Genomic DNA, 18,392 nt, shown 5'->3' with positions numbered 1-18,392 from the left:
CTTGACCAAAATAGGGACCCAGCAAGAAGAATTATTTTTAAATAATTTAGGAAGAGTATGCCATCTCCTTTGCCTTTATTAAGATTTTTAAGTAAACAGACAATGTCTTGAGATGACACTGGGGACCATTCAAAGTATATTCCATGTAATTTATTTAGGTAAATATCTGGATTTCAATTTAAATGCTATATCTTTTATTGTTGCAGTCATTTTCTTCTATATAATTGGTTCTAAACATATTCTTCATTCTTTGTACTATCAACTGCAGTAAAGTGACTTTTACTAAATTTTAATCTTACCTCAGGGCAGCAGAACTGATGACTAGAACAGGCTCAGTTGTGACGCTAGAAGTGGCAAAACAAGGAGCAATTTACCATGGTCTAGCAACTCTTCTTAACCAGCCATCTCCAATGATGCAAAGAGGTAAATAACTGAGACATATTTTTTCTACATTTAGTTTTTAGGGTGAGAAAGAATCTTAAATCTTTGTTCATTCTAATCTTCATTCTTTATTTCTGGAATAACATAATGTTCAAATAGGCATCCTGACTCACCTATTGCTTTCTCCCCTGGACTACACTGTACAGTAGGCTGCAAGTCATACAGTGCAATGTCTCTTCAGATAGTTTATTGGAACTTAGCCTTTGCCAGGTTTGTATAGGCATTGTCTTTTAAAATAAAGAGGTAACTGTTTCTCTGCCCATTTTCCTGTCCGTAAAAGTGATCTAAATGCTGGGTGCTTCCATCCACAAAGAGGCAGATTATTTTGAAGAAAAGTTCAGCAGTGGTCTGGATAGGGAGACAATTTCTCCTCCTTTTTGTCTTTTCAAAAGCTAGTTTTATTGTACCTCTGTTACAGAAAGACACCAACTCCTACATATTCCAGGCCTCAACACCTATTGGTGTTGAGTGAAAGACTGGGATGACAGAGGGCCCGAAGAGACCCTAAAGCTGCTTTGGGTCACTTTAGAGGTATGCTCTTTAAATGATGCATGTGTCCTAAGATGCCGGAAGCCATGCCAAAGCCATGCTCCAGTCCTAAGGACTGGAGCACAGCTTTGGCACAGCTTCTGGCCTCTTAAGATGCGTGTGTCATGTAAATAGCATACCTCCAAAGTGACCTGAAGCAGCTTTATTTTGGCCTATCTGTTCAGGCCCATGATTTCAAATCAAAGCCAAATTTTGTAGAACTTGAGTTACTTTTCATTCATGATTGCTAATGGTTATGATGAGTCAGAGACACCATCATCCTAACTATGGGGCCAAACAGACCACCCCTTTGCACTGCCATCCAGGTGGCTTCAGAGTGCAGCCACCTGGATGGGCAACCTTTGGGACATTCCAGCCATGCGGTGTTTACACGCCGCCATAGCACCATAAAGTCAGCTTCCATCCACACTGTTGTGGAAAAGCTGGCTTTTTCCAGCACAAAAAGGAGCAACTGTTTGCCACTCCTTTTTCGGATGGTGAAAAGGCAGATTGAGGCTGTTGTGTGTGGTTGCCCAGTCCATGCCTATATCTCGCCACCCTGTCCTCTGTGTAGATTATACAAAAAAAGTTCTTGGTCCCAAAACTCCTGGTTTTAAATTTCTTAAGTTTTAAGAAGATATTAATCTCTTATGTAAAACGTTGGTGCGATGGGTTAAGGAGTGCTTATATAGTCCACCCTTCTTATACACGGATTTTTTATACACGGATTCAAGCATACACGGTTTGAAAATTTTCAAAAAAAGTATAAATTTCAAATATCAGACCTTGATTTTCCATTTTTTATATAAGGGACACCATTTTGCTATGTCATTATATTTAGTGGGACTTGAGCATACACGGATTTTGTTATACACAGGGGATCTTGGAACCAAACCCCAGCGTATAACAAGGGTCCACTGTATTTTGGCCAATTTTTTTTCTCAAGGCTGGGGTCTATGATCTTCTTCATTGACATGGAAGTGTCTGGGATCCAAATGGCTTTTTAGTTCAGCTCTTGTTCAGATGACCTTGTAAAAGTCATGGTCTTGGGCTGGGGCTAAATAGTGGACAAGCCCCTTGTGGTTGATCCACTCCCCCCCCCCCCCACTATAGGTGAATGCCTTGTTAGAGATGATTTAAGTTTGTTTGTTTTTAAAAAGATCAAGGACAGCAGGCTTTATACCTCCACTTTGCCCTCTGGCTGCCTTACACTGGTTGGTTGTAACTCAGTTGATGGCAGGCTTTTTCACAAAAAGGAGCCCCAAAACTTCTTAACTGGTTGGGAAGGAGCTTATTCTGATCCTGTTTGGAAGCACCAGGAACTCACCATCTTTCAACTGTAGTTAGATACTGCTATTTCAGCAATAATTGGCCTCAAGAATAAGTGGATAGTGTTTCTTGCTTCAGTGTCTAGAGAACATCACCTAGTAGCTAGAGAGTTGGACCACTTTTGGTGTGTGCAAAGAAAATGAATTGTGAAGCAAACCCACGTTATTTTTCATGGTCATTGTGACCAACACAAATGGATTTTGTACCAGCACAGAGCCATACTTAGCACCTTGTAGCATGAAATAACTTCTGACAGGAACCCCATCACTGCACCTTGTATGCACATGCCATGGTCTTCTCTCCCTTTGTTTTTTGTCTGCCATGAGAGCAGCATGAAGAATCCATTTCTTCTCAAGTGTATTCAGTCTCAACTGCTGAATAGCTTCTCTTTTTAAACTGCCCCCCGCTCCAGATATTTCAAATTTGGAATGACTTCTGGGGTAATTCTTTGATTTTTCTTTGGTTTATTACTTATCACTGTCTTCAGGGACTGACCTCTGACTTTTAGTTCTCCAGGTCAAGGACTCTGGAACTATTTTTAAGGGGAGGAGAGGAGAGGTTCGGGACTGTCAGACAGAATTCTAAGTTTTGTGCACTTTTGTAAAACATTAAGAACACAAAAGATAACTGCATTAAAATAAAAAATAACAGTAATTGATGATGATGATGATGATGATGATGATGATGATGATGATGATGATGATAATAATTTTATACCAACCGAAACAAGTTAATAATATGATTACCATGAAAGCAATGACCAAATAATAAATGAAATATTACAGAATTGATTATAGTATTAAATAAATACATTAAGCCAAGACACAATGTTATTCGATGAAAACAGAGATGGCTCACAAAGCCTTCTTACACAGCCTCATCCCAGCACACAGTCTTAAGAACATAAGCTATGAGATATGTTACCAAGTACAAGACTTCAGCAAAATACACTGGTGGGGCAGGGAGCAAAGCATATCCACCTAACATGAGGTGTAATGCAATACTACTTAAAGTGGTAGCCCAGGGAACTCAAACTGAGTAGCAGGATGTTGAGGGCAGATGAAAAGTAGTACTTTTTACACTCATAGCTGGATGTAGGGATGGCTACCAATTTGGACAATTTTATTTTATTTTTTCTTTCTTTATATTTGTGTTGGCAACATTCTGAACAAAAAGTTGATCTTAGGCAGAATTTTCATTTTTATTAATGCAATTCTACTGAACCATGATAGTTTGATATTTTTATATTCTTCTAATTTCCTTTTAATTTTTATTCTTAATTTTTTATAATTTTGATCCTCTAATTTTTGTAAATTTTTTGTAATTTTTATTCCTAGATATTTAATTGTATCTTTTACCTTTACCTCTATCTTTTCATCCTTTAAAAATTTCTGTTCTTCCGTTTTTGAATAATTAAACAACATCAATAGAATGTTGATGTTGTTTAATTAGGCTGCATCAATAGAAGTATAGTGTCTAGATCAAGAGAAGTAATAGTGCCACTGTATTCTGCTTTGGTTAGGCCCCACCTAGAATATTGTGCCCAGTTCTGGGCGCCACAATTCAGAAAGGACATTGAGAAACTGGAGCGTGTCCAAAGGAGGGCGACAAAAATGGTGAAAGGTCTGGAAACCATGCCCTATGAGGAACGACTTAGGGAGCTGGGGATGTTTAGCCTGGAGAAAAAGGTTAAGAGGGTGATATGATCGCCCTGTTTAAATATTTGAAAGGGATGTCATATTGAAGAGGGAGCAAGCTTGTTTTCTGCTGCTCCAGAGACAGGATCTGGAACACAATGGATGCAAGCTGCAGGAAAAGAGATTCCACCTGAACATTAGGAGGAACTTCCTGACGTAAGGGGACAATGGAATGCACTCCCTCGGAGGGTGATAGAGTCTCCTTCCTTGGAGGTCTTTAAACAGAGGCTGGATGGCCATCTGTCAGGGATGCTTTGATTTGGATTTCCTGCATGGCAGGGGGTTGGACTGGATGACCCTAGTGGTCTCTTCCAACTCTATGATTCTATGATTCTATGATTAGCTCTGATTTATTCCAATTAACTCGTAATCCTGTCATTTCTCCAAACTCCTTTAAATGGTTTTTCACATTATTTATTTTTTCCAAGGGGTCTCTAATTGTTAATAAGGTGTCATCTGCAAATAAACTTACTTTATTCAATTTGGACAATTTTAAAAGGGAATTAAACAAATTCATGTAGGTTAGACATGTAAATGGTTACTTGGATGGCTCTATATAGAATAATAGAATCTTAGAGTAAGAAGGGACTGAAGGGACCATTTCGTTCACCCTCTTTCCATATAGGAATACAGTTGGCCCTCTGCATTTGTGGGTTCAACTTTTACAGATTTGATTATTCACTGATTATTTGGTGCCACCTTTGCTGCTACCCTGTGCCATTTTTGATACAGACTGGATGCCTTGCAGGCCTCAACAGACTGTGAACAAGGCCTATTAAAAATGGTGTACAGCAGAAGCAGTGGCAAGTTCTGCCTGTCATCCACTCCTGCATTGTGAAGTAACTCCACCTCCTTGAAGACTTCTTTGGTGGGCTGAATCTGCAAGTCATACATTTTGTGTATGTGAAATATGATTTAGGAGGTAGAGTTATTAGTGGTTTTTCCACTTTTGTGTGGGTCATATACCCTCTAACCCCAGTGAATGTGGAGGGCTGACTGTACACTGATAAAGCAATCCTGAAAAACATCCATCTTTCCTCTGTTTAAATACCTCCAAAGAAGGAGAGTCCATGATTCTTCAAGGCTGTTCCACTAGCAAACAGCTCTGACATTAAAGAAGTTCTTCCTAATGTTTAAATGGAGTCTTCTTTCAAGTTGACCCTGACTCATGGAAACCCCATAGATCCCCTGTCCTCAACTGTTCTGCTTAGGTCCTGTAAATTCAGACCCGTGACCTTCCTAGTGTGTGCTTTTCCTCTCTTTCTGCTACCCTCTACCTTCCCTAGCAATATTTTATTTTCTAATCATGCCTTCTTATAATATGACCAAAGTATGACAGCCTCAATTTGATCATCTTGGCTTCTGGGGAGATTTCAGGCTTGATCTGTTCAAGGACCCATTTGTTTGTCTTTTTGGCTGTCCACAGTATTCTCAGCACCTCTGTTTCTGTCAGAATAGAAAATGGTGGTCAAAAGAAAACAGAACAAGAGAAGTGCATCCTCAGTGGCTTTGTCAACTTTGGTTCCCCAAGCTCCTCCTCCTATCTTACTGATGGTAGAAATGGCTTTGTCAGATTCTAGGCTTTTTGACTCAGTCCAAAGGCCAAAGAAGTCACCATGATTTTAAAACTCAGTATGGTGTGGGTCATTTCTCCCAGGCAGTCCCACAGGATGCCTTAGAATAATCAGCATAGCAAGAAAACTTATGATTACTGATGCTAGAGTTTTCCCTCAAAAACTCCAGTTTCCCCCCAAAATTTGCCCATCTCACTGCAAATTATACTTTGGTTCCTTATATACCTGACAGACAACAGTCTCTCTATCAAGTAGCACTGCTCACTCATTAAGAGTCTTTGAAGGCTTCTCCCATTGTCACTCCTTTTGACAGTCTTATTAGTGAAAAAGTTACTGTGGGACTTTGAAAATCTTTTTCTCCTTGATAGTTATTTTTGCTGCTTTAACAGTGCATGACATCACTGTGACTTTGACCTCATGAATTTCAAAAGGTTCTTACTCATAACCATCAGATCAACACGACAGTGTAGTTAACACTTTGATTCTCCCTCACAATCTTTCCACAAGGATAACATAGTATTGCAACCTGATATACTTTTTTCTACCAAAGGTGGTATCTCAGTTTCTGCCATAGGATATTTTGCCATCAGTCTTTCTGCAGAACCCATCTGCTCTACTTGAGAACCTTTTACATCCTCTAGAAGTATATTGACCATCAGCTTTTTATGCAGACAGAAAATCCTCTTTTCAGTTATCAAACAAACTTTTTACAATTGGCCCTCCATGTCCACGGATTCTGCATCCCAGATTCAACTATTCACAGCTTCAGAATATATATTCTTTAAAATTCCAAAAAAGCAAACCTTGATTTTGCCATTTTATATAAGGAGACTTGACCACCCACAGATTTTGGTATCCTGGAACCAAAACCAAGGGCCCATTGTATCTATTACAGTGGTTCAAAGAAAGGTCTCCCATCTCCTTAAAATGACTGCAGTTGGTGACCAGTAGGAATACCAAATAATAATAATAATAATAATAATAGATTTTATTTCTATCCCGCTTTTCCGCAATGATCAAAGCGGCGTACAGATTAAAATTCCAACATCAAAGTGCATACATAGCGATAAAAACAATGTATAAAAATATCATATTAAAAACAATTACACAGCCAGCTGAGTTGAGGAACCATAAAACCTTACAAAAATCAATTACAAAATAGGGGAAAGGACATGATGTCACATCTCATGGGGGGAAAGCTTGGCAAAAGAAAAAGGTCTTAAGATTCTTTTTAAAGAGATCTAGGGAGACGGTGGAACAGAGCTCATCAGGAAGGTTGTTCCATAATTTTGGGGCCAAAATGGAAAAGGCCCTTTGCGAGGTCACCGCATATTGCACAGTTGGGACCCTCAGCAAATTCTTCCCGGCTGACCTGAGTATGCAGGGCGGATTATATGGGGAGAGGTGGTCCTCCAAGTACCCTGGGCCCAAGCCCGGAAGCGAATAGGCAGCCAGTGGAGATCTTTCAGGATAGGTGTTATGTGGTCTGCCTTGGAACATCCAGTGACCAATCTCACAGCCATGTTCTGCACTAATTGAAGCTTCCGGGTTTGGTACAAGGGTTGCCCCATGTAGAGCGCATTGCAGAAATCCAATCGAGAGGTTACCAGAGCGTGTACTACAGTTTCAAGGTCCCTCCGGTCCAGGTAGGATCACAGCTGGTGTATCAGCCGAAGCTGATAAGAAGCGCCTCTGACCGTCGCATCCACCTGAGATGTCAGTTGGAGTGACGAGTCCAGAAGCACTCCCAAGCTGTGAACTGAGTCCTTCAGGGGGAGCGTGACCCCATTCAGGACAGGTGGACAAATTTCACTACCTGGACATGGGGAACCTATCACTAGTACTTCCGTTTTCTCTGGATTCAAGCTGAGTTTGTTTTCCCTCATCCAGCCCATTACTGACTCCAAGCAGGCATTTAGAGGAGAGATGCCATCCCTAGTCACTGCATCAGTCGGAGACACAGAGAAGCATATCTAGGTGACATCAGCGTACTGATAACACCGCGCCCCGTGTCTCCGGATGATCTCTCGCAGCGGTTTCATGTAAATGTTGAATAGCATGGGGGACAGGATGGCTTCTTGAGGGACACCAGATGTAAGTTCCCTCTTATCGGAGCAACTGTCCCTCAGCTGCACCATCTGGAATCTGCCCGAGAGGTAGGAACGGAACCACTGGAGCGCAGTGCCCCCAATGCCTAACTCCCTCAGGCGTTCCAGAAGGATACCATGGTCAATGATATCGAAAGCCGCTGAGATGTCCAAAAGTACTAACAGGGACATGCTTCCCCTGTCCATGCTCAGACGGAGATCATCGACTAAGGCGACCATGGCAGTCTCAACTCCATAGCCCGCCCGGAAGCCAGTTTGAAATGGGTCCAGAAAATCCGTTTCATCCAAGATCGCTTGGAGTTGGAAGGCAACTGCTCTCTCGATCACCTTTCCCAAAAAAGGCAACAGCAACACAGGCCGATAATTATTATGTATCAGGGGGTCTAAGGAGGGCTTTTTTAGCAGAGGTTTAACTACTGTACTGTTAATTTCAGGCTAGATGGAAACCGTCCCTCTCTAAAAGATGTATTAATTATGTGGTGCAGCATGAATGTTACCGCAGTTCCCCCCTGAGCTGCCAGCCATGAAGGGCAGGGATCGAGGGAGCATGTTGTCTTCCTAACACTTCCAAGAATCTTGTCCACTTCCTCGGTACTCACAAACTCAAAGTGATCCAGTTTAATAGAGTCCACGCAAGCTCTGGACACCTCTCTTATAGGTTCTGAAGAAATACTGGCGTCGAGATTAGCCCTTATCCGAGATATTTTATCCGCGAAGAAGTTGTTAAATTCGTCACAGCAGGCTTTAGATAGCTCTAAAATAGGGTTCAGGGAGGGGGGGCAGTTAAGTCAGCTCCCTCACTACCCTGAACAGCTCTGCCGGATGCGACTCCGCGGACGCAATACGTGCAGCATAAAACGAATGTTTAGCTGCACTTATTGCCACTCCGTAAGCCTTCAAGAGAGACTCAAAGAGTGCCTTGTCGGCTAAGTGATAATGTCTTTGCCAGTTGCGCTCTAGTCGTTGCATGGCCTGCTTCCTTTCCCTGAGATCTTCTGTATACCAGGGTTGCTTATTGGAAGCAGGCCGGAAAGGACGCTTGGGAGCGATACTGTGTATAGCCCTAGAGAGATCTTTATCCCAGATGTTAGTCAAGGCATCAACAGAATCGCCGTCAGTTCCAACCATATAACCCTCTAGGGCTTCTTGGAACCTTTTGGGTTCCATCAGCCTTCAAGGGTGGACCATCCTAATAGGTCCTCCACCCCTGGGAGGGATTTGGGTAGATGCCTTGAGTCTAGCCTCGACCAGGAAATGGTCCATCCATGATAGGGCAGAGATATTGCATACCTCTGCCCACGGAGCGTCCATGGCCGTACTAAAGATGATATCGAGTGTGTTACCAGCGCAATGCGTGGGCCCTGAGACCAATTGGGACAGGCCCATGGCAGCCATGGTAGCCATGAACTCCCAAGCCGCACCTGTTGGACCTTGACTGGCCTCGAAAGGGATGTTGAGGTCACCCAGGACAAGAAGCCTGGGAGACTCCAACACCAGTTCCGAGATCAGATGTGTCAGCTCGGCCAGGGAGTCTGTTAGTGCACGGCGTGGGCGGTAGACCAACAGAATCCCCAGACTGTCCCTAGCCCTCAGGGTCAGGTAGATACACTCAATGAAGTCAGTTTTCAGGACATGGTTCCTGGTTAAGGGAAGGGTGTCCTTATACACCAAGGCAACACCCCACCCCCCCACCCCACCCCGCCCACCTAACCTGATCTGGTCCTACCCAGCTGGAAGGGCCTGTGCCCAAACTGCCTCACTCTCAGACCCCAGCCAAGTCTCAGTAATGCAAGCCAGGTCGCAGTTCTTATCCTGTAAAAGATCGTAAATTATGTGGATCTTATTCCTCACAGACCTGGCATTGCACAGGAGCAGAGACAGGGTTTGTGGTACAGTTGGACTGACCTTCAGTTCTCTTTGGTTAGGAGGGTGGATAGAAGGAGAGATAGATATTATGCATCGATCTCGCCTTCTTTTCCATTGTAGTTACACACTCCTACCGCCAAATGGATGATAGATACAATAAAATGACCTCTATACTCTTAGCTGAGGGACTCTATGACCATTCTACTCTAATGATGCATGTATTGGCTACGTTTCTATGTTTGATACCAATTCTTGAACTGGACAGACTGGCTGCATGTCATCCCAACCATCTGTTTCCATTGCACATTACCTTCCTGATGTTCAGGTTTTTTATGTTCTGCCTCATGGTGCTGTCCTCTGTTCTCACTCACTTGCTGTTCATCCATTTTTGTAAAGCACAGAGACCAAGAATGAAGGATAGCAGGTTGCTTTCCTGTAAATTTTAGTTCTTTGACTTGTAACCTTTGATCTCACACAACCTGTCCCAGCTCTCTAACAGCATATTTGCTAATTGTTGTGGCAGACACAGAATTAAGGGAATAACAACTGGGCCTTGGTGAATGGAGCTGGGGTGGGTTCTGTCCAAAAGCTTTTCACATGTGGAATGTTCTGAGTGTTGCTCTTTGCATGTGCTAGACATATTTGTGTGAGTTCATAGATGACCACGTGAAGAACCACAGTTACAGGGGTACCCCGGGTTACGAAATTAATTCGTTCCGCCGCCGCTTTCGTAACCCGGAATACTTCGTAAGGCGAAAAAGCCATAGGCGCTAATGGGGAAAAGCCGCGATTTCGTGTGAAATAGCGCCGAAAAGCACCAAAAATTTTTTCGTAACCCGAAATAACCTTCGTAACCCGGAACAGTTTTTTTGAATGGATTTTTTTCATAACCCGGAAATTTCGTAAGGCGGCGCATTCGTATCCCGGGGTACCAGTGTATATGTAAAAACTGTGGCTTTCTCCCAATATTTTCTTTCACTTCTGAAAAGCTACATTTTACTGATCTGGAGCCTGGAGAGTGGCTTTCCAGTTTAGGAATAGGCAGAAATTAGAAATCATTTTAGATATTTGAGTATTGTTGATGTCATACAATAGTCTTCCTTGCATATTTTGTGCTCACACAAGTGCAGGAGTTCAAAATCAAAATTCCTTTCTCTTGAACATTGTCGTGTAAGATATGTTACTTCTATTTAACTCTTTTTCTCTGTATTGGTGCAGTTTCAGACCGCCGTGGCTCAGGTAAACCTAGACCAAAGAGTGAAGGTTTTGAACTGTATAACAATTCTGCTCAGAATGGATCACCTGAGAGTCCTCAGCTACCTTGGCCAGAATATAATGAACCAAAGAAGTTGCCAGGAGATGATAGACTGATGAAGAATCGAGCTGACCACAGATCTAGTCCCAATGTAGCAAGTAAGTAGGATATTAATTATAGTAGTCTGTATAGAACACAGAGGACCAGCATGGTGTGATGATTTAAGAGATGGATTATAACTCTGAAAGCCAGTTGGATTATAACTCTGGAAGCCAGGCTCAAATCCCTGTGGACTTTGGGCAAGTCACACCACCTCTGCCTAAGAGGAAGGCAAAGGCAAATCTGCTGTGAATAAATTCAGGCAAGAAAATGCCATGATAGGTCCACCTTAGGGTTTTTCTAAGTCACATAACAACAACCTAGAACACTTTTCTGTATAGGGCTGAATTGAACTCTGAAACAAGCCAGATGGAGTTACAAAATTTGGTAGCTATTTATTTATTAAATAAATAATTTAAGAGGACTGAAGATGTTATTAGGACAACTGAGACTCACACTCTCCCCTCCCTCCCTCCCTCCCTCCCTCCCTCCCTCTCTCTCTGTGTATGCATATTTGCCTTCAAGTCTCAGGTCAACTTAATATATTTCATAGGGTTTTCTTAGGCAAAGAATACTCAGAGGTGTTGCCAGTTCCTTCCTTTGAAATATAGCCTACAGCACCCAGTCTTCATTGGTGGTCTCCAATCCAAGTACTAATCAGGATTGACCCTGCTTAGCTTCTAGAAACAGATAGGTTCTATTACCTTTGGTTATTTAGGTCTTAACCAAGTCTATAAGCATTGCTATTTCACTCAGTTTTTTTTTTTAGGGGGGGGGGGAGGATAACAGTTGATTTTTTTTTAAAAAAAAATCTTGCTTCCCAATAGATCAGCCTCCAAGTCCTGGGACCAAAAATGCTTATGCAACTGGAACGACTAACAAGATAACATCAGTGTCTACTGGAAATCTTTGTACAGAGGTTAGAAGTGGGAAACAAAAACTTTTAAAATATTGTTAAAAATATCTGGCATATTTAAATAGTTATAAATCTGTATTTGTTCGATCTTTCTGTATTCATACAGGAACAGATACTGCCACCCAGACCTGAAGCGTATCCCATCCCAACACAAACATACACTAGAGAGTATTTTACATTTCCAGCATCCAAGTCTCAGGATCGAATGGGTCCTGCTCAGAATCAGTGGTCAAGTTATGAAGAGAAACCACAAATTCCAACAGAAAGTAATCATTATATTGGTGCTGCAGTGCAGGTTGGAAACATTTTGCTTTATCCAAACTAAATTATTTTAATAGTTGCAGGATTAAGGCATAGAACAAAAATGATGATGACTGGTCCCCTAATATTGAGTACCTATACGTAAAGATGTTTACAATATATTTCTGTTAAACTAGAAAACAAATTTAATATTTGGTTAGCTTTTAAAATAAAAGTTACTTAAGAGTGCTTTAAGTGCTGTGAAGATTGCCTATAATGCTGTAGAAGATGGCATTAACTATTGTGAAATCATAAAATGTCTGTTTTAGTTGTTTTGCTTTTAAATAACCAGGTCATTAGCAAGCTGTTAACTGCATTTTCACAGTGCATCTGACACAAGTTGCTTTGTGTCCAGAGCTTCTGGACTAATAGAGCATAAAAAATGCTTTCTTTCCGAACAAGCCATTCTTTCTAGGTCATGGATAAGGTCATTGATAGAGAATCGCAGAATAAGTTGCTTTTGTTCATAGTTGCTAGTTGCTTTTCTTTTGCTTCTGGTCAGTTTTGTAGATCATAGAAGTATTTTATGAAAGCTTGAGTTAAAGTTGGAGCTTACAGTTTGTTGGGTAAGAACTTTTCAGATATTTGGTTCCAATTATCTGGTGTTAATGTTGTGCTTTGCAGTGGCTGCATTTTCTGTTTAGTGTTCCACACTAGATAAATTAATGAAATCACAGAACATCTATGAAGATGTAACATTTCACTAGAGATCTGGTGATCAAATAGTTTCTCCCCTATATAATCATCACAGGAGGAAAGAAAGCCATTAAGAATGGCAAAATGAAGCAGAGTGAACAGATGGTAGCACTTCCTTTGCATTTCTTATGTTTAATTGTAATTATCATAGAAGCCTGTCACAGCAGTTGAAGGCGGGACTAGAGAAATTAGTATGCTTCATTTACTCTTGTAAGCGGCTAGCCCTGCATATTTTTCCTGGGAGCAGGTTTCAGAAGCACTGATGGTTGTGCCTTGACAGTGTAAGAACTTCTGTACAGCATGAATTTCATTACTGTTTACCTTCTCCCAAATTAATTTCATAATCCTCTCTCAAAGATTTCAGACTTTTGGTGCTTGCATGCTTGTTTGGAATGAAAGGCTGAATGTAGGACTTCAGCTGTTTTTATATACTGCTTATGAAAATATTTATTTGAAGGAAAAGTAAGTGAGCAATGCATCAGTCTAGCTGAATGTTACAACTTTTGATAATTTTGCTGTTTATGAATGTGAAAACTAACAATATATTTTCCCCTTCTTTTCAAGCGTGTAACTCGCTCTCAGGAGGAACTACGTGATGATAAAGTTTATCATCCAGAAAGGAATCGATTAGAGGTTGTTATACGAAAAGATGTGGAATATATTGATCGGAAATCAGACAGTGATCCATGGATGAATTCTTCTGTGGATTCTAGTACATCAAGCCAAGAGCATCTAAACCATTCCTCTAAATCCATCCCTCCAGGTTCTTTAACCAAAAGTGGACCTGGCCGTTGGAAAACTCCTATTGCCCCTCAGCCAATATCACTGGCAGCTACCCAATCCACCAGAACAGACCTTCCTCCCCCTCCCCCACCTCCACCAGTGCACTATGCAGCTGACTTTGATGGACTACAAATGGATTTGCCTCTACCGCCTCCACCTCCACCTCCAAACCAACTGGGGCCACAGGGATCATCTCAGGCTGCTGCTGCAGAACGCAAAAAGAGAGAAGAACATCAAAGGTGGTATGAAAAAGAAAAAGCACGTTTAGAAGAAGAAAGAGACAGGAAGCGTCGGGAGCAAGAAAGAAAGCTGGGACAAATGCGTGCTCAACCACTTATTCCTTCTCAGCCACTTATTCCTCCTGTTTCAGTTCAGCAGATGAAACCAGAAAAACCTTCAACTTTGCAGAGGTCCCAGGAAACTGTCATCCGAGAATTGCAGCCCCAACAGCAACCCCGAACCATTGAGCGCAGGGATTTGCAGTACATCACCATAAGCAAAGAAGAGTTGTCCTCTAGTGATAGCTTGTCACCTGATCCATGGAAGCGAGATGCTAAGGAGAAGCTGGAAAAGCAACAGCAAATGCACATTGTAGATATGCTGAGCAAAGAGATTCAAGAACTCCAGAATAAGGCAGATCGAACGGCTGAAGAGAATGACCGTTTGCGTAAGCTTATGCTGGAGTGGCAGTTCCAGAAACGACTCCAGGAGTCAAAGCAAAAAGATGAGGATGAGGACGATGAAGAAGATGACGATATTGATACTATGCTGATTATGCAGCGACTGGAAGCTGAGAGAAGAGCAAGGGTAAAATGAGAGAATCCTTTAAAAATGCATTTTGAGTCTGCATGCAGTTAGCCTGAATAAAGCTTAAAAAAAATCAACAATAGGATAAAGGAGGACTGGACTCCCTTAATGTCCCCATTTTTTATTTTATATCATAGCTTTACTTATCCTGATTTATATATTTAAGTGGTGTATCATAACCTGGGAAGCTTGACATAGTTCTCTTTACCACCCGCATTTCTCAGGCCCAAAACAAAAAAACACTATAGCAATGGCAGGGAAGATTAAACATAGGTTGATGCCTGTTTACATAGTATGCAGACATACTACTTTCTATGTAATGCATACACATATTGTCCATAAGAGCAAAAGGGACAGATTTTATTCATACTTTTTTTTAAAAAACAAGGTTTGCTTTATTTTTTCTTGATTTTTCATATTTATAATAACCTTGTGTCACTTAACATTGCTTTTCATCTTTTCATATATATTCACAACATGGTTAGGATTCTTCATTCCAAAAGAGTGGGGTTTTTAATAATAATAATAATAATAATATGTTTTATTTATATACCGCTATTCCAAAGATCATAGCGGTGAACAGCAAGTAAGCTAATTAGCAAGTAAGCTAATTGTTGTTTTCAGCAAAGAAAGAGCTATTCAGGAAACTTTTTCCTGAAAGTCACAGCCTTGGAAACTGTTTAAAAATGTACACATACCTATGCTTGCAGAACGTAGACTACTTTATAATAGGGACTTATACTCAACACTGATGAACAATGAGATTACAGTAGTAGTTGATTTCACAATGTATTTGCCTCTAATTGTTTTGCATATTATGTTTATTGTGCATCTGTGAAAAGCATTTGCTTTTTAAGGCTATTTTAATGCATTTCCCACTGAAAGCATTGGGTTTTGTTTTGTTTTCTTTTACTTTTTGTTGTGCTTAATTTTTCTACTTTGCAATTTTAAACTGGTTATATGAAGGCTAAATGTATCCTTGACTAATGGTACTTGTTGCTAATGCTGCTTTTATCACACATCTTTTAATCCACATAGTCCTCAGTCATCTAGCACTTCAATCTAGCTATTTTAAAAGCTGCACCATAATCTTTGTTAGATGACACCTCTATTACATAATCTGATAAAAGTATCCTTCTGTCTGAGGCTGCTAAATTTTCTGCATGCTATGCACAGTGTTACAACAGTAAAAGATGACCCCACCTTAAAAATGAGGTAACTGATTGGGTACTTTTTCACAACAAAATATTATCTTGATGTTGTATACATCTTTATCCACACACAGGTTAGTTGTGTGCTGTATCTTTACAGATACAATTCGCAAAGAAAAAAAATTGCTTTAACAAATCTTTTTACAGATTTATTTGGATATGTACACTTAGTTTGTAGCAAAAAATCAAACACTGCTTTTTCTTTTGATACAATCGTAGTAACAAATCAAAGAAAAATGCTTTTGGCATAGTGCAAATCTAAATTTACCCTTATTTTCACTGTGCATCTTTCTTTTTCCTTCTCTTATTACCTGCAGCAGACTGCTATGCCAGCAATCTCTGTTCTAGATTTGGTATGTTCTTATTTCTTTCTCTTCAATGCCTTTTCCTTATTGCTTTTTTCTTTTTCCTTTTCTTTTTAATAATGATCCAATATGCATTGGATATTTCAAGAGCTTTAAGGCAAGGTGTAATGTATTAAATTAATTGTATGCAAACACACACCTGTTCCTGGAGGTATGTTCCTACTTTTTTCTCCTGCCTTCTTTAAATATTGTGTTTTGATTGCATCTTTGAGTTGTTTGCAGCTGTGACCAACCATAGTTAAAAGAGCTATATATTTAACAATTTAAAAAAACTTTGTAATTTAATAACATTTTATGTGGGTGAGACTTCATGGGTCTCCTCCTTTTTTGTTGCTGCAACTCTCTTCTCTCATAAGCAGATGTGTTCTAAACATTCAAATATCCAATCTGAATACTTTATTTTCAATCTCATGATAGGTTTGCATAATTTGCCCTTCACATCAGTTGCTCAAAGCAATTCATTTTAACTATTTCTTGAAATGCTACATCTAGGCTATAATCTTTGAATTTATTATAGATATTATAAATATCTATATAAAATAATTTCTTCCTTACACAGTCAGGTTCCTAAGTTGGCTGGATATAGTGGTATATCATTCTAGTGCCAGGTTGATGGCATCAGAATAGGGAGAACTATACATCTTCATAATAGTTGTATGATATATTGTCTAGCTACGATAAGAGACAGAAACAATGTTCATTATACTATTATAATTTCTTACTTCCTTTAATCCTTTAAAGACATTATTTGTGTTTATCATATGAAATAAGTCTTTAAAAAGCCTGTAACCAGGCTACCACATTGCAATTTGATACTTCCCCTTCTCAAAATATCCAGCCCCCACCCCAAAAAGAAAACATTGTGAATGGACATTAAAATTAACTAATACATGTTTTTCCAACTCTGTTTTCTATGCAATCAAGCCTATATTCTATCCTATTGATTTCAAGGGAAGAGATTTAAGCACCTGCTTAACTTTCCCTTGAAGTGAATAGGATTTAAAAGTGCTTATGTCTGGCCAAGGACTTGAAATAATTAGATGGCCTTGTACGTAAAAATCTTTGTTCCCCCCGAAACACACACACAAGCTTAAATTTTATGGATGTAAATTTTAAAATAACACCACTTGCTGCAAAACTTTTGACATTAACAATTTGAGTTTTTTGAGCAGTGTGGGACATAGTCCAGTAGTTCTCCTTTATTCTTCCATTAAAGCTTTTAAAGATTCAGACTTTCCCAAGAACATGCTCTGAACTTGTTTCATTTTTGTGAGATTTTTAAATAGTGCAAAATGATCCAGTTGGAGAAGAAATAATTATACTTTCTGAGGTGGATTTCATGACATTTTTTCCACTTTAAAATGACTACAAAATGTTGTTGCGCTGTAGAAATCCTTGTAGACCTTTTGAGGAGAATAATAATCATTTCTGTAGTGCAGTCTAAATGGTTGCTTGCTGTTAGGATCAGGCCAGTTGCAGTGCTGATACCCAGTGAGAAGGGGAAAGTTTTCCACAATTAAAGGGTTTGTACATCTCTCTGCAAGAATAAAAGCAAAACATGTTGTTTGGCCATTGGAGAAATAGGATAGCATAGTATTCATGTGCAGATTACTCACATTCTTGGGATGGCAGCATAAGTAATCCACTGATATCAGGTTTTACACCATGCGCCATCCGCAAGGCAGGAGTCAACATTCTATCTTTTTTTTAAAGACTCCTAATCATCTTCTCCAACAGTTTTTTAACTGCCTGCCTGCCGTCCGGGTGAAGGCAACCTCTGCTCTGAGATTTTGTTCAATTAAAACAGTTAAAATTGATAGATCTAAACAGGTAAAAATACCCCCCCCCCCCAAAAAAAAAAAAAAAATACTGGAGTTTTACCCCAATGTTTAATAAGAAGAAATCTTCTACATAGATGATAAAATGTTTTCAAAACTGACAGTGTAATATTTATGTTGCAATTTCCACCCCCTTATAATCAAGAATTTTATTATTTGCCCTGAGGCAAATAATATTGGTTTTATTTGGGAGGAAAATGAAGACAAATCTTTGTTAGCTACAGGATGAAGAGCGTAGACGACAGCAGCAGTTGGAAGAGATGCGTAAACGGGAAGCAGAAGACAGGGCGCGACAAGAAGAAGAGCGTCGGCGCCAAGAGGAGGAGCGAACAAAGAGAGATGCTGAACAAAAGGTTATATAGTCTCTAAGTGAAGCCAAGTATCTTTGTATGTTTTGCTTCATTAGATTGATGACTACCAATTTGATTTTCATAATGGATGATGGAGGCCACTGTGATAATGTCATGCCAGTGTCATTGGCTTAGTAGATATCAGATGTAATAAATTGTTGATATCACTATTTTTATAAATAATAATAATAATAATAATAATAATAATAATAATAATAATAATAATAAT

At 39.9% G+C, this 18,392-nt stretch overlaps 1 protein-coding gene across 1 annotated transcript in view; it reads left to right on the top strand.

Moving 5' to 3' along the window:
* The window catches only part of AFDN (afadin, adherens junction formation factor), a 131,885-nt gene that overhangs the window by 100,518 nt on the left and 12,975 nt on the right, over positions 1 to 18,392 (top strand). Inside the window, 6 exon segments of the mRNA XM_042456793.1 lie at positions 305 to 423; positions 10,762 to 10,956; positions 11,725 to 11,816; positions 11,920 to 12,108; positions 13,374 to 14,399; positions 18,032 to 18,166. Of these exon segments, the coding sequence (XP_042312727.1) occupies positions 305 to 423; positions 10,762 to 10,956; positions 11,725 to 11,816; positions 11,920 to 12,108; positions 13,374 to 14,399; positions 18,032 to 18,166 (1,756 nt within the window).

The sequence above is a fragment of the Sceloporus undulatus genome, chromosome 1 (genome assembly GCF_019175285.1).
Source record: "Sceloporus undulatus isolate JIND9_A2432 ecotype Alabama chromosome 1, SceUnd_v1.1, whole genome shotgun sequence".
Taxonomy (NCBI): Eukaryota; Metazoa; Chordata; class Lepidosauria; order Squamata; family Phrynosomatidae; genus Sceloporus; species Sceloporus undulatus.
This window is presented reverse-complemented; position numbering and strand designations above follow the sequence as displayed.